The sequence below is a fragment of the Pungitius pungitius genome, chromosome 17, assembly GCF_949316345.1.
Source record: "Pungitius pungitius chromosome 17, fPunPun2.1, whole genome shotgun sequence".
Taxonomy (NCBI): Eukaryota; Metazoa; Chordata; class Actinopteri; order Perciformes; family Gasterosteidae; genus Pungitius; species Pungitius pungitius.
This window is the reverse complement of record NC_084916.1, coordinates 3,543,153-3,564,365: the sequence shown is the minus strand read 5'-3', so window position 1 is coordinate 3,564,365 and position 21,213 is coordinate 3,543,153. Positions and strand designations below refer to the sequence as shown.

Below are 21,213 nucleotides of genomic sequence, written 5' to 3'. Positions count from 1 at the left end.
AAGTGTCCCCTCTCTGGACATTGGTCCCCACAAAGATAGAATCAGTGGAACACGCACACACACACACACACACACACACTGCGCTGAGAGTGTTAGTGTAGTGATGGCGTGAGGATCGTGTCTCCTGTCCCCTGCGTAACTCAGATCCGCTTTTTTAGGTCAACGCTGTCTAAGAAAGGAACACCCAACCACACACACACACACACACACACACACACACACACACACAGACACACACACTGCACAGCGCCGTCTCCTCACCCTCCTGACTCTGTCTCTCTCTGTCAGTCTCTCTCTTTGTGAGGGCAAAGAGAGCTAAGCGCTTCCTGTACGGCCCGTTTTAGCCTCCCACACATCACTGGGTTTTGCCTGAAGTGTAAAGTAAGACTCTTATGAGAGTGATGCTAACTGATTTTCTCCCACCATATGTGCCTTGAATTTTAGGGGGTAAGAAGGGTATTTTGTGTTGGTTTAATATGACGTCTCCACGCCAGCGACAGAGGGCATGGCGCTCTCGGCTTGTAAATCTTTATGTGACAGAAGGGTAGCGTGTTGGCCAATGGGCTTCATAGATGTGCATAGTAGGAGGAGCTAGTTGAGGTTCCCCAAGCTCAGGCCTGCTGAGGATACCCGCTGGTCTGAATGTATCAGAAACGTTTCGACCGAGCCTTCAGTGGATATCTGTACTGGAATGAATCTCCAGATGCTCTAGTAGAAAATGGGTTTAAACATGTCCATGCAGGTCAGTTTTGGACAGTTTGGCTTATGTTTGGCCTTGGAGATCGCTGGAAGGGCCCTTTTCTACTTGCCCTGACAGAGTGAGCGATCGCAGCAATACATCAACACCACCACGAGAAATCCCTGAGCAACCAGTCCGAAATGATCACATAAAGTATGATGTTCATGGATGCAGCAGTATGTGAGACTACATGTGGGTAGACACACACACACACAGGATTCAATATGAAAGGTCTTACATTTTGAGATCATGCTTAGACGTAATGATCTAATAAACACAGACTTCTGCGTGTTTGGCTCCGCCTCTCCACGCACCTCGCTGTGGCGACTCTCCCGGTACTCAGGAAACACACCATGAACCGATAACATCACAAAGTCCAAACCTCCCGCCGCTGTTTGTACACGGGTTGACTCAGACGAGGAGAGGAGCGCACTTCTGTCTCCTCCTCCTTCTGCCTCGAGGATGAGGCGTTATAATGGAATAGTAGTAACATCCCCCGTGCCCCCCCCCCCTCTCCCCCCCTCTCTCTCTCTCTCTCTCTCTCTCTCAGACCCCCCATCCGTGTCCATAGAGGGCTACGACAACAACTGGTACGTGGGCCGCTCGGACGCCGTGCTGCTCTGCATGGCCCACGGCAACCCCGCGCCCACCGACGTCACCTGGACCGCGTAAGCACCCACCCGCCCCCCCTTGAATGGAACACGCCTCTGCGTCTCCCCCCCCGCCCCACCTCCCTGTCGGAGAGAAGGACGCAGTTTTAGAATATTGCTGAAATCCCCCACAGACGCTCGCAGCACCACAGCTTGTCTTTAATGATCCTTTTCTCCGAGCTTTTGTGATCAACACGAGGCTGTGAACATGGCGGCGTGATGGACAGATGGCGTGCTGTGCTCTGTGCACGCGGGGAGACGGAGCGGCTGTTCACATGTCTGGGATTCGGCTCGCATTAATGCCGTCTTTGAATATCACTCTTATTTTTGGTCTCTAATTTCTGCCGTCCTTTCTCTCCTCTCCCTCGCCCCGTCTGTCTTTTTGATTCTCTCCTGCTTCATCTCATTTCATCCGACACCAAAAAACAACGTCCCCCCCCCCCCCCCCCCAGGCTCTCCGGGGCTCTGCCGGACACGGTGGTGGTGAGCGGAAACAAGTTGACGGTGAGGAAGGTGGACGACGCCGTCAACACCACCTTCATCTGCGAGGTCAAGAACAAGCGCGGCGCCAGCCAGCACCAGATCACCACCAAGGTCATCGGTGAGTCCCGCCGGACGGCGAGCTCGCTCTCACACACACACACACACGCGCGCTCTTGCTCTAATACGATTGGACGATTTCATCGCAAAGTGCTGCACAGGTGCATGAAGGCATGATGAAGACACACACGACATCTTGAGAAGAGAACGTCCACTCAAACCGCATGTGATCACTGCCTGCACACACACACAAACACACACACACACACACCGTGCCTAATGCTACTCCTCACTTTACGTCCTGCACACTCGCACACTGGAATGTGTCTGTACAAACAGGCGCACATTGCTCATAGATACACTTTCACTCATGCATGCAGAGACACACAAATCTATCTTTCTCACACACACACACACGCTGTACTCATGCTGGGATCAGTGCTGATTTGGGTGCTGCAGGGACTGCTGCTGGTCTTTCTCTCAACCACCTTCACGTTGTTTTTGACGTGTCTTCTTCCCGGCCCGTCGGCCTGCAGGCCTCCGACCTTTCCCCCGACGAAGGGTCAACTCCAAACTCTGTGACATCAGATCGAGAAGCGAGGCCCGATGCAATACAAAGCCTGAATGGGGGGCTTGAGAGTAGGCCCTCGCCTCTCCAATCATCCCAAAGGGCTTGAAGTTGGTGTGAGCCGGTTTGCATGGGTTTGCTCTTCCTTCTCCTCTTGGTTTCTCTTTCCTTCTTCTCTCTGTTTGCATAAATACTAACAGCTCTGAACGACCTCTCAGTCTCTCTTTTGGCGTTTCGTAGTCCGGTGATTTGGCAGCTGTGACAAGCCTGTTTGTTTTTCATATTTCCCATGTGCCCTCTGAAAATCTCACACATTGACCCCGACACACACACACACACACAAACCCAGGAACATGCTGAAATGCCTCACTGCACATCCCCAGCTAGGCCTCCTGTTAAGAATGTGTCTCTTTTTGTGTGCTGCTGTGCGTGTGTGTGTGTGAGTCACACACACACTCCACTCCGCCTGCTCGACTGGTCAACATGCTTTCCTTCCTGCAACCCTTTATTTTTGGATGAATTAGTTTCAGTAATCACCGATGCCGAGTTCACGACGACTCGCAGCTCTCTCGCAGCGTCGGAGGGGAGAGCCGCATTTAGAACATCCGTGGGAAATCCGAGCCGGAGATTTGAATTGTCTCCTCGGAGGAACAAAGGTGCTTTGTAGTCGGGGCAGTGTGTTGGGAGGGGGCGTGTGGGCGGCTGACAAGTGGCTAAGCTGCTGCCGTTCATCCTTGAAGCGCGGCCGTGTGACTGACTCAGAGTCTCAGCGACGGTGCGTGAGCTCGCCGCGATAAAAGAAGGCCTCGCGTGTAAAAAAAAAAAAGCCTGCACACGTCGCTCACAATGCAAACACGCACATGCGCCTCGAGCTCTTTGAAGGTAGCAAGCGCTACCCGAGACCCGTCCTCATCCGCTCCACTCCCATCCGGGGAGTCACTGCTCGTGTGAACACATTATACACCGCAGCGTGTCGAGGCCTTGAGACTATGGGCGCTTTGCTGTCGTTTTGAATGGTCACATTGGTCACGTGGCGATTTCAATCAGGAGACAAGTGGATGGAGAAAAGGGTAAGTGTTTATTATGAGGCTGAGGAGGGCCCGGTGATCAGAGAGGGGGGAGGGGGGGGGCATTACAGCAGAGTGAGGGTAGGCAGAGACACAGCGAGGTGAAAGGCTGAACATGGAGGATGACAGCATTAACGATAAACTACAGGAAAAGGAATAGTCTTCCTGACTGAACTTGATTATTTAGATGATCATGAATGAATGTTTGGATATTAGTGAATTCAACAATGGCCTCTCAAACTAAGCTCTTAGAGTCCGGATCGCTGGACCAACTGTACCATTTGGAAACATGACACAGCGGCGATGTACGAATCTCTCTCTCCATCATCTCTGATGATATGTGTTTATATGATAAACATCCTATTCATTGTCTGCTCCTTTTCATGTCGTTTTTTATTCATTGATGTCATTGAAGCTCTGCTGAATATGTATACCATCCATCTCTGCCAGAAGCAATATTGTGTGTGTGTGTGTGTGTGTATCGGTCCACAGCTCCTCCGTGCGTAGTGCTGTGCGTGGCCAGTCATGGCTGAATGCTCAAGGACGTCTCGTGGTTTTGTCTTTCGACTCTTTGTTAGACTCATACTGCACTTCGGCTGTCAGTCTGCTCACTCCTCTGTGGTTATTAAGGACCCTTAACTGGGGCCTGGACCCCCCCCTCGTGGCGAGGCATCGACGGGGGTGAAAGCGCGACCGGCTGCCTTGAAACTGAAAAGGACAAATCGCGCTTTCCATGTCGGGCCACGAGGATCCCACTTTTTTTTCTCTCGCTTTAGCCGATCCGTGATCGACAGAGAGACGGAGGTGCGCGTTTGGATGCTCTCAGCGTGCGTTGTCGTGGGTGATGATGAGTGCGGTGATGAGCTGCAGGTGTTAAACGCGCCGCCGTAAACGGAAATGTCACGGCAAATGTACGTACACGAGGGGGGGGGGGGGGGGGGGCAACCGGACTAACCGGAACAAGTCCTCAGCCGCTGCTATGGAGGCAGACGTGTCTATCATTGCAGTGACAACAGGCCGAGATCTTCTCGTTAGCCTTGTTTGCCCGTGTTACTATTTGTCACCACTCCATTGAGCTGCCTCTCTAGTCGCCTGCAGCGCCGTGCATGGAATTGAGCACAGCTCCGGTTGTGGAAGGAGGCCGTCGTGGGTTCAGAGCAGCTTTCCCGAGCAGCCGGCCCGACAGTGTCGAACCCCCCCCCCATAATCCCCGGCCCGCGGTGCAACACCGGAATTTGAGATTTTGTTTCATTGTGGAGCGCTTCATCACGGAGAGCTTTTCGAGAGGTTTTAGCGACACAAAAACGGACTTCAGCGCCTCCAGTGAAAACCTCAGCCGCACACCAGTTCTTTACATCCGCGATCCCACGTTTGCCCAGCTTACATCTGTTTCGGGACTAATCCAGAGAATCCAGCTCGGTGCGTCAGATCTGCTCTGACAGGCGGGGGAACGCGGACCCAGCACAGCCCGCTAATTTCCCCCGCTGAGAGCGGCTAACGGCCCCCTTGTTCTGTTAAACGCAGGATGAAAAGCTTCCCCGTAGCTGTTCGAGTAGCCCGCCACGCGCCACCGTTCCTCCCTCGGCCTCCCTCGGCGGGGGCAACGAATCGACTCACTGAGAATTGTGGGGTCGCAGGAAAAGGAAAAGGAAAACACATCTGCACACACACACACACAGACACACACACACTCTCAGGAGTAATCTGATCTCCAAGACAGAAAGGGTTTTGGCGTTACTGTGTTTTGCTGATGAGAGTGAAATGTGAATTGCAACCTCCTTTAACTCAAACCCCCTCGCCTACCACCAACACACACACACACACACACACACACACACACACACACACACCACAACTCCTATCCGTTCGCACACACACGATGCCAGTTATTCATGGCTTGCTCGGTTGCTACGGCGCCAGCTGGATCTGCCTGGCACACCGTGCACGCGAGAGAGAGAGAGAGAGAGAGAGAGAGGAGGAGGGGGGGGGGGGGGTGTTGGCAGAAAGAGAGTATTGGAGTGCATGATGGGAGGGGACCATCAGGGGGGGCGGCAGGCCGAAAAATAGCCGGCGCGATAGCAGAAAGCGTCGAAGACGGAGATAAAGGCAAGTGTTGGGGGGAGTAGGGGGGGGGTGATGGAGAGGTAGCAGCAGGGAGGTCCTACACTCTCAGGCCTTTGGGTGTAGTTTGAAAGGAGGCAGAGTGGCAGGAGGCTGTGACCCTGTCCGTCCTCCACCCCGCCGCCTATCTCTCCACCTCTCCATACATCCAGTCCTTTCATGGGGAGGCCAGCTGGCACTGGGGATGGGGGATGAGGGGACCGTTCAAACACACACACACACACGGTCACATCTGAGTGGGACCAGTGGAAAAGCATTTCCTGGATTGCCTGCAGCAGTGGAGATAGCTGTCCACTCCGCAGTCACACACACACACACACACACACATTCACACACTGTTTCACACCGTGCAGCTTTTTGCATGAAGTAATCAGATGATCTAGTCATCTAGAGGGGGAAACGCTGGCACTGACACTACCGGACATACAACTCTGGCCAGCTCCTGCAAACACACACACACACACACAGTGAGCGATGGGGGAAGAGTATGAGAGTATACTCTGAATATCAGTCAAATATAACTCAATTCGAAGCTGAGCGTAATTCAGATGCATCAAATCAGCTCCTCCTTTCCATCCGGCCAGCTCAAATGGGATTTGTCAATAGATGGATCAGCATTTATATGCACACAAGTAAAGAAATAACACAGTAGAACACATCAAATATTAAAACGCACAATATATAACTCAAATAGTGTAAAGATCCAACCAGACCCAAAAAACAGTGTGACGGTTTTTACAGTTGTGTGAATGATGAGGTCACGTCGTTGTGTTACATATCAGGGCGCTTGTCATGTTGGGTTAGGGTTACATGCGGTTTACATACAGTCAAGAAAATGAGAATTATACTTCTGAACCTCAGATACAAAGCATAACTTGTTACAGGCTACTTCCCAGTAGTGCACATGCATTCAGGTTGAGCCCCCCCCATACAAACGTAAACGCGACTATCACATCTGCAGACTTTGAGGACTTCCTGTTTAAGTGATGTGTTGCCATAGTAACAACTAGTTACAAGTTGACAGTGCCTGTCACATCTCCACTTCCCGTCTTGTTGGAGCATGATTTAGCTCCACCTAGTTTGAGCATCCAGGCCACAGAGGTGTAGCTTTTGATTGAGTGAAGCTTCTGGCGACGTGTTGTCGTGGCGAACGTCTCTCGGGCGCGGGGGGCGCGGACGCACATTGAGTCCTCGTCGACTTGGGGCTGGACCTTAATCCCGCAAGGCTGGCAGCGAATGCATCACAGCAGATGTCCCCAACAAAAGAACCAAATCATAAAATCCTGTGGGGATCAGTTAGTTATATTACATTGTGTTCATTTGGACACACGGTGATGCCTTCGCTGGTCCTTACCTTGTCACCCGTGGCTGTCCTCACAAACACAAAGCTCTGATTCATCCGAGCCACTGGATCAGACAAAAGGGGGCCGCCGAGCTTTGCTGCAGCGCAGCATGTTTTGCGTGGTTATTAACAAACGCAACAGCGCCGTGTAAGAGGAAGAATTCACTGACACCGGGAGATGAAATTGGTTTTCTTCACACAGGGAGAGATGGCTAAAGTGTAAACAATCTTTACAAATTGTTATTAAGTCCCACAGCATATATTTAAGGCCTGGGGGGGGGGAGGAAACACAATTTTTCCGAGTTAACAAACCAAACGTTGTCTTAATTAAAGGCGATTTGAGCCGATGGTGGAGGGTCGCAACCATCAATTGTGACTCTTTCTACTCATTCTCTTAGAAATAAATGACAGAAAGGTTTACATTTCTTGTGGTGTCCGTCCGGGGGGGGGGCTCCATCATGGAAAAACAAGTGGTTCTCTAACAAATGGAAACAAAGCTGAGGAAGTGTGTGTGTGTCTGTGTGTGGGGGGGGGGGGGGGGGCGACGGCGATGCAACTGTTGGGGGGTTACCGGGGTTACGTCTGTCAGGCAGATAAGAGCTGAGGAGAGGAGCTCCAGGCGTATCCCCCCCCCCCCCCCCCCCACACACACACACACACACACACGTAGAGGTGTGGGTGAAGCCGTCCACACAGGGGTGGGCTGCAGGCTCATATCTGACCTGCATCAGCGGCGCTGCTTCTCTGTCACTCAGCAGGAGGCCCATCCAGCCGACAGATTAGTGCCTCTGCGGCGCAGCACAGGAAGAGGGAGGGGGGGAAAAAAGCTGCCTGTATGATGCATTTCCACTGGCTCGTTTGTGTAGCTTGTGATGACAGCTCGTTCATCATCTGAGAAAAGGACCAGATCGGAGGGAACCAGGCGTCGACCTCTGGGCCCGAGAAGTAGACTGTGTCCATCCCTCCTCTGCTTCTACAGAGGGTTGAGAGGAAAGGAATTGTAAACTTTTGTATCACCTGTAATGTCTTATTCGGTGTGCGGCCGTGCTTGGCTTCAATCCAATAAACTCGTATGTCGGCCACGCCCACTTCCTTCATCCACGCTAGGGAAGGATACGAACCCAACGCGCACTTTCTCCTCGTATCGCTCTACCAAATTCAACAAGTTATCTTCGTACCAGAGCTGAATGCAGGTTGTTCAAAGAGATGTCTGTTGTATTCATTAATGAATACAGACGGCTTGTAATGTCACATGACTCACCGCATGCTGAAGCTTTTATTTTTTATTGAATAAGTAAAAAATGATGGAATCTGTTTCTCATTGAAGAATTATTCGAAAAAAGGAATGTGTTAAAAACAGCAGACAGTCGCAATAAGAAAAAATAATTCATGCACGGGAATGTTTTGATGCAAAAAGATGAATCAATAATTGTATTATAATTGAATCGCAGCCCACTGACTCAGATCGTGAGGTGCCTCGAGATTCCCACCCCGAGTAATGGATATGTGTCCATTTGTATTCATTTCTCAATACGTTGCAACATTACAGAGCGCGACAACTGCACCATGACATCATGATACATGATTATACATCATGGATAATGTACCAACTAAAACCATTAGGAGTATACGCCCAGTGCTTCTCTATTACGACACATGTATTAATCATACAGAGTAAAGCTGTCATTGACACTGCAGTTTAACCTGCGTAAATGTTTGGTTTAAACCCTGAATGCAACGTCCACGGGCCTTTGAAAGGGAATGCAGGAAATCACAGTAGCAGAAGGAGAAGAGAGTGTGGGGTGCTTTGTCTCAGCTGGGTGTCTCTACATTAGGAATGTTAGTCATCACGTCACATTTTACTCACCGCGGGCTCATTTTTCACTCCAATATACAAATCCTTCACTTGTTTGTAAACCAGTTAATTATGGATGCAGGGAAAACTCTCAAATGCCCTCTTTGCTGTATAACACCCACTGTTCCCAGTTAAAGGTAAAGGAAATCCTGGAGCTCTTTGCTGTGCAGGGCCTGTGGATGAGCAACATTGGAGTCATGCTTTATGGAAGTCAAATGTGTTCTGCCCCTCGGAGCAGCTTGAATAGGGATAAACTAAGCCCCGCCTCCAACGCTCTTTCCACATCATGTCTTTTTAAGGATCTGAAGAAGGAAAACTGCCATTTTGGTGTGGTATCCCAACTGTAGGTTATCTATTTGCCCGTCACTCACGTTAAATAACTGTCAGATATTGTAAGGAGTAAGGACTCCACCGTGACAACTAATGACTTCAGACTGTGTGACCCTATGAGAGACTTGCGGGTTACAATGTAAACCACGTACTTGTCCTTGAGGAGTAAAAAGGTTGTTCTGCCTAGCGTTGGTACATTTTTAACATGAGCTACAGTACTTTGCACCGCGTGTACTGCTCCACCACCACCACCACAGGGGAAGGACAGCGGCTGTGTGTTGTGGGACATCAGGGTGGGCTTCTGGAGAGAGAAGGTCTCATTGTGCAAAGCGTCCGTGTGAGCACAAAGGAAAGTAAAGCTCGGCGTCATTCAGAGAGCACGCACTGTTGCTACCAACACCAGGCTCCAACACCAGGTGTGCGCTTTTTTGTCACAGCTGCGAGCGGTTTGACTGATCCAAAGGATGATGTCATTTAAGGAACGCTGTTATTAACCCTAAAACCCGCTGATGGGATGGAAAAGCATGTTTCCTTTACACAGACTGTTTTATCTTAGCCGGAAGCACTCGACTTACTAATACATGGATAAACAATGGTCAGATTTGCATCTTACCATAACAAGCTGTATGGATTCAAGTGTGTAAAATGAATTATCAAAGTAACTCAACAGAAGACTTTATGATTGTGTTATACTGCACCAAAGACATTTTTGACTTCTGAGTAGTTGCTGTTTAACTAGAAGCGAAGGACTTGCAGTATACAAATTCATATGTGTGTGTGTGTGTGTGTGTGTGTGTGTGTGTGTGTGTGTGTATATATATATATATATATAATATAAAAAAGCGCATGGATTCAGAGGAACACAAACCCTAATGAAGGAGGTGGGTATTTGTGGGTATTTCCTGTTGTGTGTTTACATAAACACTTAATTAGGACTTTGCCTGTAATTGGCTTAGATTTCATAATACTTCCATAGAGCATTTTGAGCAGCGGCTGTGTGCTATGGGAACAAATCCACCCAATTAACAGAGGGGGATTACCAGAACATGAACCCAACACAGGGCTTGAGAGGTGAAAGCGAATGGAACCCGCAGGATGCTGACTCCAAATGATCAAGGTCTGATGGTTCCCTACCCAGTCATTTCCCTTGGAAGCAAGCCAGACGTAGGTGTCACATTCTCAGACGCTTTGTTCTTCAAGGCAGTTTCACCACCAGGAGCAGAACGAAACCGAAAGCACAGAGACCGAGGGCACCTTTTCAAAAAGAAGAGAGAGCACCAGCACCGCTTGTCTCAGACGTTGTGGTTCACCTGTCCAGGACTGCGTTCTACACCCTCCAAGCTCACCACCACCTCAAGCCACAGGAAAGGTCTCCATCGAGTCCGACATCTTTTCACTGTTGTTTCTCCCGTGACATCATCTCTGTCCCTCGTGCATGGGAGGCTGTTGGCATAGATCTACGTGGCTCAGAAGGCCACTCACACCTGCTGGGTGAGCTCGATAAACGCAGAGGTCCGGGATGGTTAGGCCACTCCCTCGGGTGACGGGAGCAAAGGAGGAGGAGGTCTCGGGACGACGTACGTGAGGCGGCAAGAGGCTCGGAGGGTTTTCGTGGGCAAAACAAACAGAAACATCCACCCGTGGGCCGCTGCTGGTGTACGTTCGGGTAAACATTGACTTCCAACTGCGTGCTCGACACAGCAGGGGGGGGGGGGCAGGAGCATTCTGCTTGAGTTATCTGAACAAACATTCACCTGCAAGGATGAACTGGTTTAAACGTTGCTGGTAAAATTGTTAATTGTAAAAGGAAAAAAAAAATAGGTATATTTGGTGGCTGCAAAGGTTGGGCGAAGCAGTAATGCAGTAATTCTATTTTGAAGATGGGCAGTTTGGACACGACCCCCCAAAAAACTGCTGGTGAGAGCTGTGCCTAATCACTTGCAGCTAATCTCCTGGCACAACAGTATGTTCATCTGCGCTGTGAACGTACCAATGGGAGGCCTTTGTTGGTTAAAACATGTTGAGTCTGGAAATGCGCTTTAAAACGTCTCCCATATCTTCATTGCACCACAGTGCTCTCATTCAAAGGCCCCGTGGGAGGTTCACCTGCTGCCGATTGCAGTCCAAAAACGCACCGAACCGGTCTGCCGTGTATTATCTTTCCCATCAACATCCCATCCCTGCTTCTACTTTGAAACGTATCCATCTTGTTGAGAGAGAATGCATTATTGATACACGGCCAGCAGAGCTAGAGGAAGAGCGAAGCGGCCTAAATATTTCAAAGAGAGGTACTTGTTTCTCTACATTTCTCGGCTAAATATTTAACGTTTGGAGCTGGTGTGGATTCGACGCAGACTGCACATCACGTATGTCACATGGTGCGCGCACTGTGCTCGTGCATTCTGGTTCCCGTCAGGTGGCACTAACGCGCAACTCATAACATGCGATTTTGAACATGCACATGCATGTCCACACATATTTCTGCAATAATGTGCACATTTGGACCGATGCACAAGAAGGATCCCCCCCACCCCCCCCCCGGACTCATAGGGTCCGATGTTAGGCAGGCCGACTGCAGGTGAAGCCTGGCCGAGGCAGTGGACCATGATCACCCCCCTGCTCCTGCTCCTGCGTAGGTGCTTTTACTCTCTTCTTTTGCACACACAGGCGCGGCACAGACACTGGTACTTACAGACAAACATGTTCATACACGTCTGCACACACACACCCACACACACACACACACACAGATAATGCTCAATATGTGTCAAGGTAACCAATGTGAGTTATTCCCTTCTGGTCCTGACTTGTCCTCAATAAAAATGTGTGTGTCTGCGTGTTGACTTGTGTGTGTGTGTGTGTGTGTGTGTGTGTACTAACGGACCAGACAGAGCAGTATTTAGTGTGTGTGTGTGAATGTTTCAATTAGCCAGTAGGGCTTGTTCAGGGCCGGGTCAGACTGCTATCTCAATCCGCAGCTAATCCACTAGGGACTGATCAATGCACCGAGTAAGGCGGGCTGGGGGAGGAGGGGTGAGGAGGTCAGGAGGATGAATGGAGGGGCCACGTCTTTGCGAGAGGCGAAGAGGAAAGGCTGCATGGCGATAGCGTAGTAGTTCACATGGACAGCGTGTGCGCTGTGATCCCTTCATCACGTTGAAGCATAGCTTCTGCTGGTTCCCCTTCTCCCTCCCTCTCTGGGAAACAACAGAGGAGAAAAAAGAACCACCCGCCAGAGCTTTTCCAAAGAGGACCAACAGACAATTGATTCAAGCGAAACTTTATTTTGAAAAGTGCTTAAGTCAGAGCGGAGTAAATGCTTTTGGTTTTGTTTCTCACTTGCCTCTCGGTGGAAACTATCCGTGACACTCTGTGCATGTTTATTAGATCAGATGCTCGTTCTCTATCATACAAACTACTTTGATTTCATCTTGCAGCAAAGCAACTCATTTAACATCAATTACAGTAATTATATTTCCCTGCTTCAGTATTAATACATTTTTATATCCCATTTGATCTGACTCACAAAGCATTGCAACGGCTCCAGGACTGAGTTAAGATCCCATTGGTGCAGTTCAACCACTGGGGATGTAAGCAGGAAGTCAATCCTGGAGGTGGGGGGGGGTCGCTGATGCCTTGTTGATGTTTGCTTTTCATTTACCTGCTCCTGATCGTATTCATGAGCAGGAGCACGACAACAGGCATCCCCCCCCTCCTCGCCTCACCCCACACCTCCTTCTCTCTCTACTCTCCTAGGCTCCTTAACCCCACGCCCCCCTCCTCGCCTCACCCCACACCTCCTTCTCTCTCTACTCTCCTAGGCTCCTTAACCCCACGCCCCCCTCCTCGCCTCACCCCACACCTCCTTCTCTCTCTACTCTCCTAGGCTCCTTAACCCCACGCCCCCCTCCTCGCCTCACCCCACACCTCCTTCTCTCTCTACTCTCCTAGGCTCCTTAACCCCACGCCCCCCTCCTCGCCTCACCCCACACCTCCTTCTCTCTCTACTCTCCTAGGCTCCTTAACCCCACGCTCCCCTCCTCGCCTCACCCCACACCTCCTTCTCTCTCTACTCTCCTAGGCTCCTTAACCCCACGCCCCCCTCCTCGCCTCACCCCACACCTCCTTCTCTCTCTACTCTCCTAGGCTCCTTAACCCCACGCTCCCCTCCTCGCCTGCCGCCCATCGCCGTTCACTTTTCTCTCCTCCCTGGGTCCAGATTTGCTTGGAAATGAGTCAGCCGACCACACATCGCCCCGTTGAGAGGGAGGGGGTTAGCGTGGGTGGGGTTGGGCTTAGAGAGAGGGAGGTGGATGAGTGACAGTGAGGGGAATGTAGAGGGAGGGAGTGAAGGGCAAACAGAGGCTGATGGCGGTTTTTCACTCAGCTGGTTTTGTTGATCACTATCAAAAGCCAAGGTCTGGATCCAATCAGCTGCCTGCACTCAGCCAAGCACACTATCCATATATTTGACATCACACACACACACACACACACACACACACACACACACACACACACACACACACACACACACACACACACACACACACACACATACAGTATCCACACACCAGCAATGCAAATGCAGTATATAATACAGCACAGTGGGTTTTGGATTATGATACATGAGTGTGTCGGAATCTCAAACGTGAGTGTTTGTGGGCGTGTGAGTCTGTGTGCGTGAGTGCATGCCCATAATTATTAGCTGGGATCTTGAACAGGATTAATGAAGCCACAGACATGTAGGTGTGATACATCACACTAATTACGCCAGAAGTGATGTAGCCTCTCCATCAATAACGTTCATTAACTACTGAACCCTCTCGAGCTCAATGAGTGTGTGTGTGTGTGTGATTACACATGCGGTGAGTAAGCATTCTGGTTGGATGACAAGTCGCCACAGATTTGTATGAAATGCTTCTCATTGACTCGAAACAAGCAGCCCAGGATGAAAAAGCACACGTGGTCCCCGTCATCACCAGCTGGAGTTTGGCGGGTCGATTCGGTCATTGAGGTCATTTGTCATGGCCCACACTAGTGCAACATTTTTCTTAAAAGAGTGAGATGTTTATTATTTTAGTGGACTCTGTTTAATTTTTAAAAAAAAGAAAAGACTGTGGGTCCTCCCGAGGAAGAAGGACATTACTGCAACTGGAATCTTGGCGTTTCCCAAAAAACGTCCAGGAAACCGGCCGGTTGCTGTGAGACTTTTACACGCAGGGCGAATAGATCCCAAACAGAGGTGGGACTGCATCCTCGGGCACACATCTGGCTTTGCTTCTGTAATCTCAGGCCACCCTGCTGTCCCAGTGGGTAGCTGGGTTTGGTTAAATATGACTTCCAAAAAGCCCCCCACCACTCGATTTGAGTCTTTCCACCTGTCCATCCTGTGACCACCGAGGGGACGTCTAGAGATCTGGAGGCTCTCAGCGCTGATCCTACATTCATTCAACACCCCCCCCCCCCACCCCCCTATATAATCATGTGGGGGAAAAGGTAAAACATCTTCAGATCAGAAGAGTACCAAGAAAAACATGGCTCAACATGACTTTTTAGTTGGAATGTACTCATCCTTGGTTCAACGCCTGGGAACCTTTTCTCAGCACACCCTTGCGTGTGAGGGCTCAGTTGTTTTTGGTGAATGTTGGAAAGGTCGCACTTGTTACAGAAGATAAAAGCATTTTTTCCCCTGTCCAGCCCGTATTATATTGTGCCACAAAGTTAACCTTCTATCTAACTCTCTGAATTGGACAGATTGCTAATTGGTTAATTATTGTCAAACTAGCGCTAAATTCTTTCTGAGCAACAGTGGAGAATTCAGCCACGTTGCATGGACCTATGACACTATTACTACTGTAACAATCTAACTAACTTGCATGTGACATTATTCGTTCATACTTTTCTCTGGCAGTTGACTATCATACATTATTTTCCCTAAAACCAGGCCCCGTGGGGACACTGAAAGGGGAGAGGCTCCGCTCCATTGGGCTCCGAACCTATCTGACCCCGTGTAAGTAGATGTTGATGTAGTCAACATCTGTAGCCAGTCATGTTGCTCTTTACGCAGTTAACCTCAGGGAAACACTGAGTGTTTCTGTTTATGGCAGCGTTTTACAACCCTACAGTTAATCTGTGCTCCGTAAAGCTCCTGGCTGGGGTTTATTCCCCCCAGGCCTTGAATTCCTGTGGTGTTGTGTCAGAGACAGATTTCTACACACACTACTGTGTGTGTGTGTGTGTGTGTAGGTGTAGGTGTAAGAAAAAGAAAGCGATTCCAGCAGACTGAGGGTTGTGCGGTACAACACGTTATCGCTGTCAACTTTGAGTCACGGTTGTTTTTAATGTTTAGTTGTCGTTCCCGTTGTGCATTGTGTGTCTCCATGTGAGCGTACAATGTGCACAAATGTGTGTATAATGTCCCGGCAATAACAGTTCAAGCTGAGGGTAGTTACTAAGGTGAACGGAGTGGGGGAAATCATCTGTGTGTGTGTGTGTGTGTGTGTGTGTTATTTTTCTGTGTAATGTTTGCACGTCTGTGTGCAGCAGCTGGATGCTAAGTGAGCGTGGAGCTGGAAGAGGAAGGTCGGCAGCCACTAGGGGAAACCTCCTGAAGTTCATGATCCCTGCAGAGAATGGGAAGAGCTTAATTAGAGTGTGTGTGTGTGTGTGTGTGGACTGTGTCGATATGCGGGTGTTCTGATGCAACGATGCCTGTGCCATTTAAAAGTTTGACTGTGTTTCTGCAGTAAATCTTTTTTAAATACAGCTTCCGAGGGAAAAAGTAATGAGCTTGAAAGAGATGAAATCAGCCTATTTATCTCCATTTCCATGCATCCATCTATCTGTCATCGATCCACCCATTTGTTTATTCAAAGCCCCCCCCCCCCACACCCCCTCTCGCCTCCCTGAATGTCTGTGCTCTTTAGTTTTCATCCCATCTGCTTGCTGGGTGTCAGAAAGCATCCATTAAAAATCCTCAGAGTCTCTGATGAGACAGCGAGGCTAAATGGGATAAGAAAAATGCATTAAAAAAATATGGTAAGGTAATTCTTTTTGTGTGTTTTACACCTTGGTTTTGTATTTCTTACTTTTAAAAAAACGAAACAAAAAGCCCCCTCTGATTATGAAAAACCAGTGAAGACAAAGCCCAGCGAGAGTCTCTGCAAAGACAGAATGGAACCTGATTTCAGCAGGAAATCATTGCTGCATCGAGGGGTTGAGGAAATGATTGATTGTCATGGAAACCACGGCTCGGGGGGGGGGGGCTTCTATGATTTGGGCTTTGGGACAAATATTGGAGATTGAAGATTAGGGATCAGAGCTATTTAAATAAACAGTGTGTGTGTGTGTGTGTGTGTGTTAATGTAATGCAAGTTTGGCTGTGTCACCAAGGGTAATTAAGCAGAATGTGTTTGTGTCTGCAGAGGTTTCTCCGTGTGTTGGTATTCAAAAGGAATACAGAGAGAACCTTATAGTGCAGAAATGATGCATAAAGGGGAAACAGAAAGCCTTTTTAAGTGCTACTTGATTACCAGGTGAGGAAAAAAAGCTGTAAGCTACACGTGAGCGCCGTAAAAACCGCACACGTTCAGGGAAAAATGTCTCTTCGTTCTGCACGACTCCAGAATCCTGCCTGGTCGACGTTGGGGGGAGAGCCGTGGCCCCGGGGACACAACGGGCTTGTGAAAAAGTTTTGAAAGGTCTGGTGGCTCCAGATGTTTTATTGCTCAATGACGGATGCTAGGGGCCTAGTGACGTGTGCAGTATCTTCTGCTGGGTCTGGTTCTGAAAGCGTAGCCAGCTGAGACAAGCTTTACAACTATGTCTTGTACGTGTGTGTGTGTGTGTGTGTGTGTGTGTGTGTGTGTGTGTGTGTGAAGCGTGTACACGCATGCACACGGTGGATGTAGAGAGGTTTTTTTGTCTCTCTCGTCCTCAACGGCTCCACTTCAGCTCACATTTTTGGATTATGAGCCTTTGCCACACACACACACACTGCTTATACAAGGAAAGGGTAAATCATGGCGTCGGGCCTAAGACGCTCACATGGACATTTACGTTTTAAAATCTCTTCCAGAAGGAGCTAAAGGGTTGCAAAGTTCTCTGTAAACACTGGTGTTGTGTTTTAAATTCACACGAGACGTAAGAACCAGCTGCTCTTAATTGTAACTGGCTACCCGGTTTATTTATGATTCTATATCTAAAGATGTAACACAAGCAGCATGTTAAGCTCACGGAGGTTACTTGTACCCAGGAAGCATCGCTGTGTGTGCAGTTGTGTACCGTACAGTTCTCCTGGAGGCGCAATTAAACCAAAGGTCGAATGTGTTTAAAGCACAGTTAAGCAGTAAAATAACAGCAAATGGCACCCATTTATCCCCCATTTGCATAAAACCTGGGAAGGTGGTACATCTTTGGCTCTGGTTCAAATTTGGAGAGATGTAGACAAGAAACCAGAAAATGTCATTTTACGCCGATGATGGTGTTATGCTGATGGGGCTCTTCTGCTCCTTGCTTGCCACAAGGGGAATAATGTATTGAGTCTTCTGAGGAAAGTTTGTGATGCATGATTTGGAACTATACATAATGAATGTAATTTAATTTAATTCAGGCCTTTACAATCAGGGGGCTTACTTTTTCCTCTGTAATTAATTCACGCAACAATATATTACTTTCCTACATACTCTGCTGTGAATGACTTTTAATCCCAGGACGAGGTTGAATTTTTGTAAGTTAAATGGCAACTTTGGCAATATCCACTCCTTCAATTTGATCCTTTCACAGTAAAAGTTTAGTTAACATTTAACCGGTATTATTACAAAGTTCTATGTGGTTTATTTGTCACCTGGCACACGGTTTAAGGTGATTTTTCTTTCCCTCTCTCTTGGCCTATATCTCTCCACCACTCTGTCTTTCCACATGCGTTCTCTCATAGCAAATCTTCTCCTTTCTATTTTCCCTGCTGTAGTAAGTGTAACCGAGTCGTAATGGATCATTTTCATGATTCACTTTTCTAAGGGCCAGCTTATCTCATGATTAGACCAGTCGTTATCCAAAAACGCTCTGCACAACCGTGACAGCTCAAGAAAAGACTTATAAAATCTTTTGATTTCACTCACCACGCTCGCCAAAGTAGTGTAACCTAGGAAACGAAAGCTGCTCAACCAACAACATGACACGTCAGCGGGTCTCTTATTGAAATAGCTTAAAGGTTGTCTTACTTACAGGAGACACTTTCACTTTTGTCATCGTGCAGCATCTGCAGCACAGATGCGAGCATTATCTGTGAACATCCCACAGCCAACAGTCCCACTGACCTTTGTCTTGCATTTTCAGGGACCTGCTAGACTTTGTGTGGGAGTGGTTCTTTGCTCTTTGTGGAAGTCCACTGCCTTAAATGTCAAAAGCAGCTGAAAGCAACATTGAAATTCCATGACTATAATGGAAATATTTAGAAAACTTCAGGGGGTCAGTGTGTAACCGCTGTTCCTGACCGACTTCATGTCTCGGGTGCTTGTCTGAGGAGCATCCCGTTTTATAAAATGTCATTCTAGATTTAATGCAATGGACGGACTCCCCTCTTTGTGAGTGAGATATGTCTCACCTTGAAGGTGCTTTTGTTCGGGACAAGCGGGGGGGGGTAAATTCTTTCTTTAGATGTCTTGTACTTGACCAAAAGCGGGTTTTAGTGTGGTTTCCTGCTGCAGAGTTTTTAGAGTCACTGCCTCTGGCTGATTATACAATGTATTCAAAAGCAGCACTCTGTTTGTTTCAAGGCAGAGTTTAAGTGTGTGTGTGTGTGTGTGTGTGTGTGTGTAGGAGATCAGTTGTCTGAGATCATCGAAATCTCATCTGATTCCCCTTTATTGTAAGTATCACGTGGCTCATTCTGTACACATGACACCTCCTTCTATCCGTCCTGCCTCCCTCCGTAAGGCTCCTTGCTTTTCTCTGCCTGTGTTGCTGTGGGAGTCTGGGACAGAGGATGTCACATGTGTACAGAGTTTAAAGCCCTCTGAGGAAGGTTGGTGATGCATCATTCGGTACAGCTGTACTAAATAAATAGAATTGAATTGAATTCAGGGGGATTTCTTTTTCCTCTGTAATTCATTCACGCGACAATATATTACTTTCCTAAAAGCACGCAAATGCTCTGCTGTGAAGAAGCGACACAACTTTCAATCCCAGGACGAGGTTGAATTTTTAGTTAAGTTAAATGGAAACTTTGACAATATCCACTATTTCAGTTTGATCCTTTCACAGTAAAAGCTTTAAACATAACTTATTAAACCACTATTATTACAAAGTTTATTGCTTTATTTGTCACCTCCCACACTGCCAAGTAGATTTCTCTCTCTCTCTCTCTTGGCCTATATCTCTCCACCACCATGTCTTTCCACTTTGCGTTCTCCCATACTAAATCTTCTGATTTTGATTATCCTCACTGTAGTAAATGTAACCGTGTAGTAATGGATCGTTTTCATGGGCTTGTCTCTCTTCCCTCTCTTCGCTCCCTCCCCTAATCTCCTCCAAGTACATGACACTAATGCAGTGACTCATATAAGCTCCCCTGCCTCTCCCGTTGACATTTATCACCGTTCTTCCTAATGCAGCCAAGCTGCCACTGTTGACGAGAAAGAAGGGTGACAAGCGCGGCCTGTTTTCTCGCTTAACGACACCCTCCCTGCTTTTATTTAGGTTTTTCTGAAAAAATCGGTGTTTTACGGGAAACGATGGTTTCCAGCGCGTCTCCTTGTGGCAGGTGGCGAGGGTCGGACTCTGACGTTGATCCGAGATCCATTATTTGAGATTGTAATAAATGATGTGGGAAAACGCATGCACGAAGTTTTTGTCTCATCAGTTGCTTTTGTCATTTTTGTGTGTATTCTTAGCACTTTCTAAACACATTACGTGTTATGTGGGGTCACGTGACATGGAACCGTTTTCCTTATGTACCTTTCCGATAAGACGGTTACAATAAATTAGATTCACATTAAAAATACTTTCAATGCCTCAAGGGAATATTTCGACATTTGAAAAACACCCTCATCCACTAGTTACTGTGAGTTGAGCTCAATAGTTCAACACCAACTGGCACGTTTAGTTTGGGTTCTTTCAACAATAATTTCCACTTTTAAAGAGTTGTTTGCTGTTTTTTCTTAAAAAGGGTTAGTTATACAGTTAATGAGCTCTGCCTTATCCACTGGTCAGTGTGCTAACTGGTCCCTTTGAGGTTGGCCTGAGGTCATGCCGCTCCAGTATTTAACCCCGTCATTTAAAAAAGGGAACCGCCTGCATTAATGGAACTTTGAGGCAGGACGACAGAAGGACAGAAGAGCCACAAGGAACCACCACAAAGGGCCATTGTTGGGACTCTTGACGGGTGACGCAAAATATTTACAAGTATATAAAAGGTCTTCACGTTGTCTCTCTGTGCCAGTCTGTATGTTTGTGGGGGAAGTGAAACTAGGACAAGCAGAGCTGGATTCATCATCCCTAATGCATTCTGCCAGTTCATTTGGATCTCACCACACACGCTCCCCAAATTTAGACATCATATCCTGTCCCAAGAGCCGTCCTGGTTTCGACCCAACCATCTGTGTCACCCTTCCATAAATCTCCATCGCCCCCCCCCCCATGCAGAAGCATACTGACTACTTCTGCCTGCTCCCTTATCTCCTCTCTTACATTTGTTTGCCCCTACGCGCTCAGAATGAACATTTTTTTTTTTCCATCCACTGTTTATGTATGACACCCCCCCCCCCCCCCCCCCCGCCCCTCGCAACACACACATTGGTTTCGTTAAGAACACTCTTACTCGCCAGCACCTTGCAGATCATTATCTGATGTCCGAGGCTCAGGTTGGGTGATTGGCATTCAGCGCTGTGTTTGCTTGGCAGCGCCTCGCTGTTATTTGCATGAAACAGGAAGCGGCTCACATTTCCCTGCTGCTGCCCTCGCTGCTCCCCGAAGAAAAAGTCAGCATGTGATTCGCACC

The 21,213-nt window shown here is 48.3% G+C and overlaps 1 protein-coding gene across 2 annotated transcripts in view; it reads left to right on the top strand.

Annotated features, from left to right (window-relative positions):
• Window positions 1-21,213, top strand: part of LOC119219261 (nectin-2) — a 200,824-nt gene that overhangs the window by 101,463 nt on the left and 78,148 nt on the right. For both annotated transcript variants that reach the window (XM_037474342.2, XM_037474341.2), the window contains exons 5-6: window positions 1,290-1,407; window positions 1,842-1,990. In XM_037474342.2, the coding sequence (XP_037330239.2) occupies window positions 1,290-1,407; window positions 1,842-1,990 (267 nt within the window). The remainder of the gene's footprint in view (window positions 1-1,289; window positions 1,408-1,841; window positions 1,991-21,213) is intronic.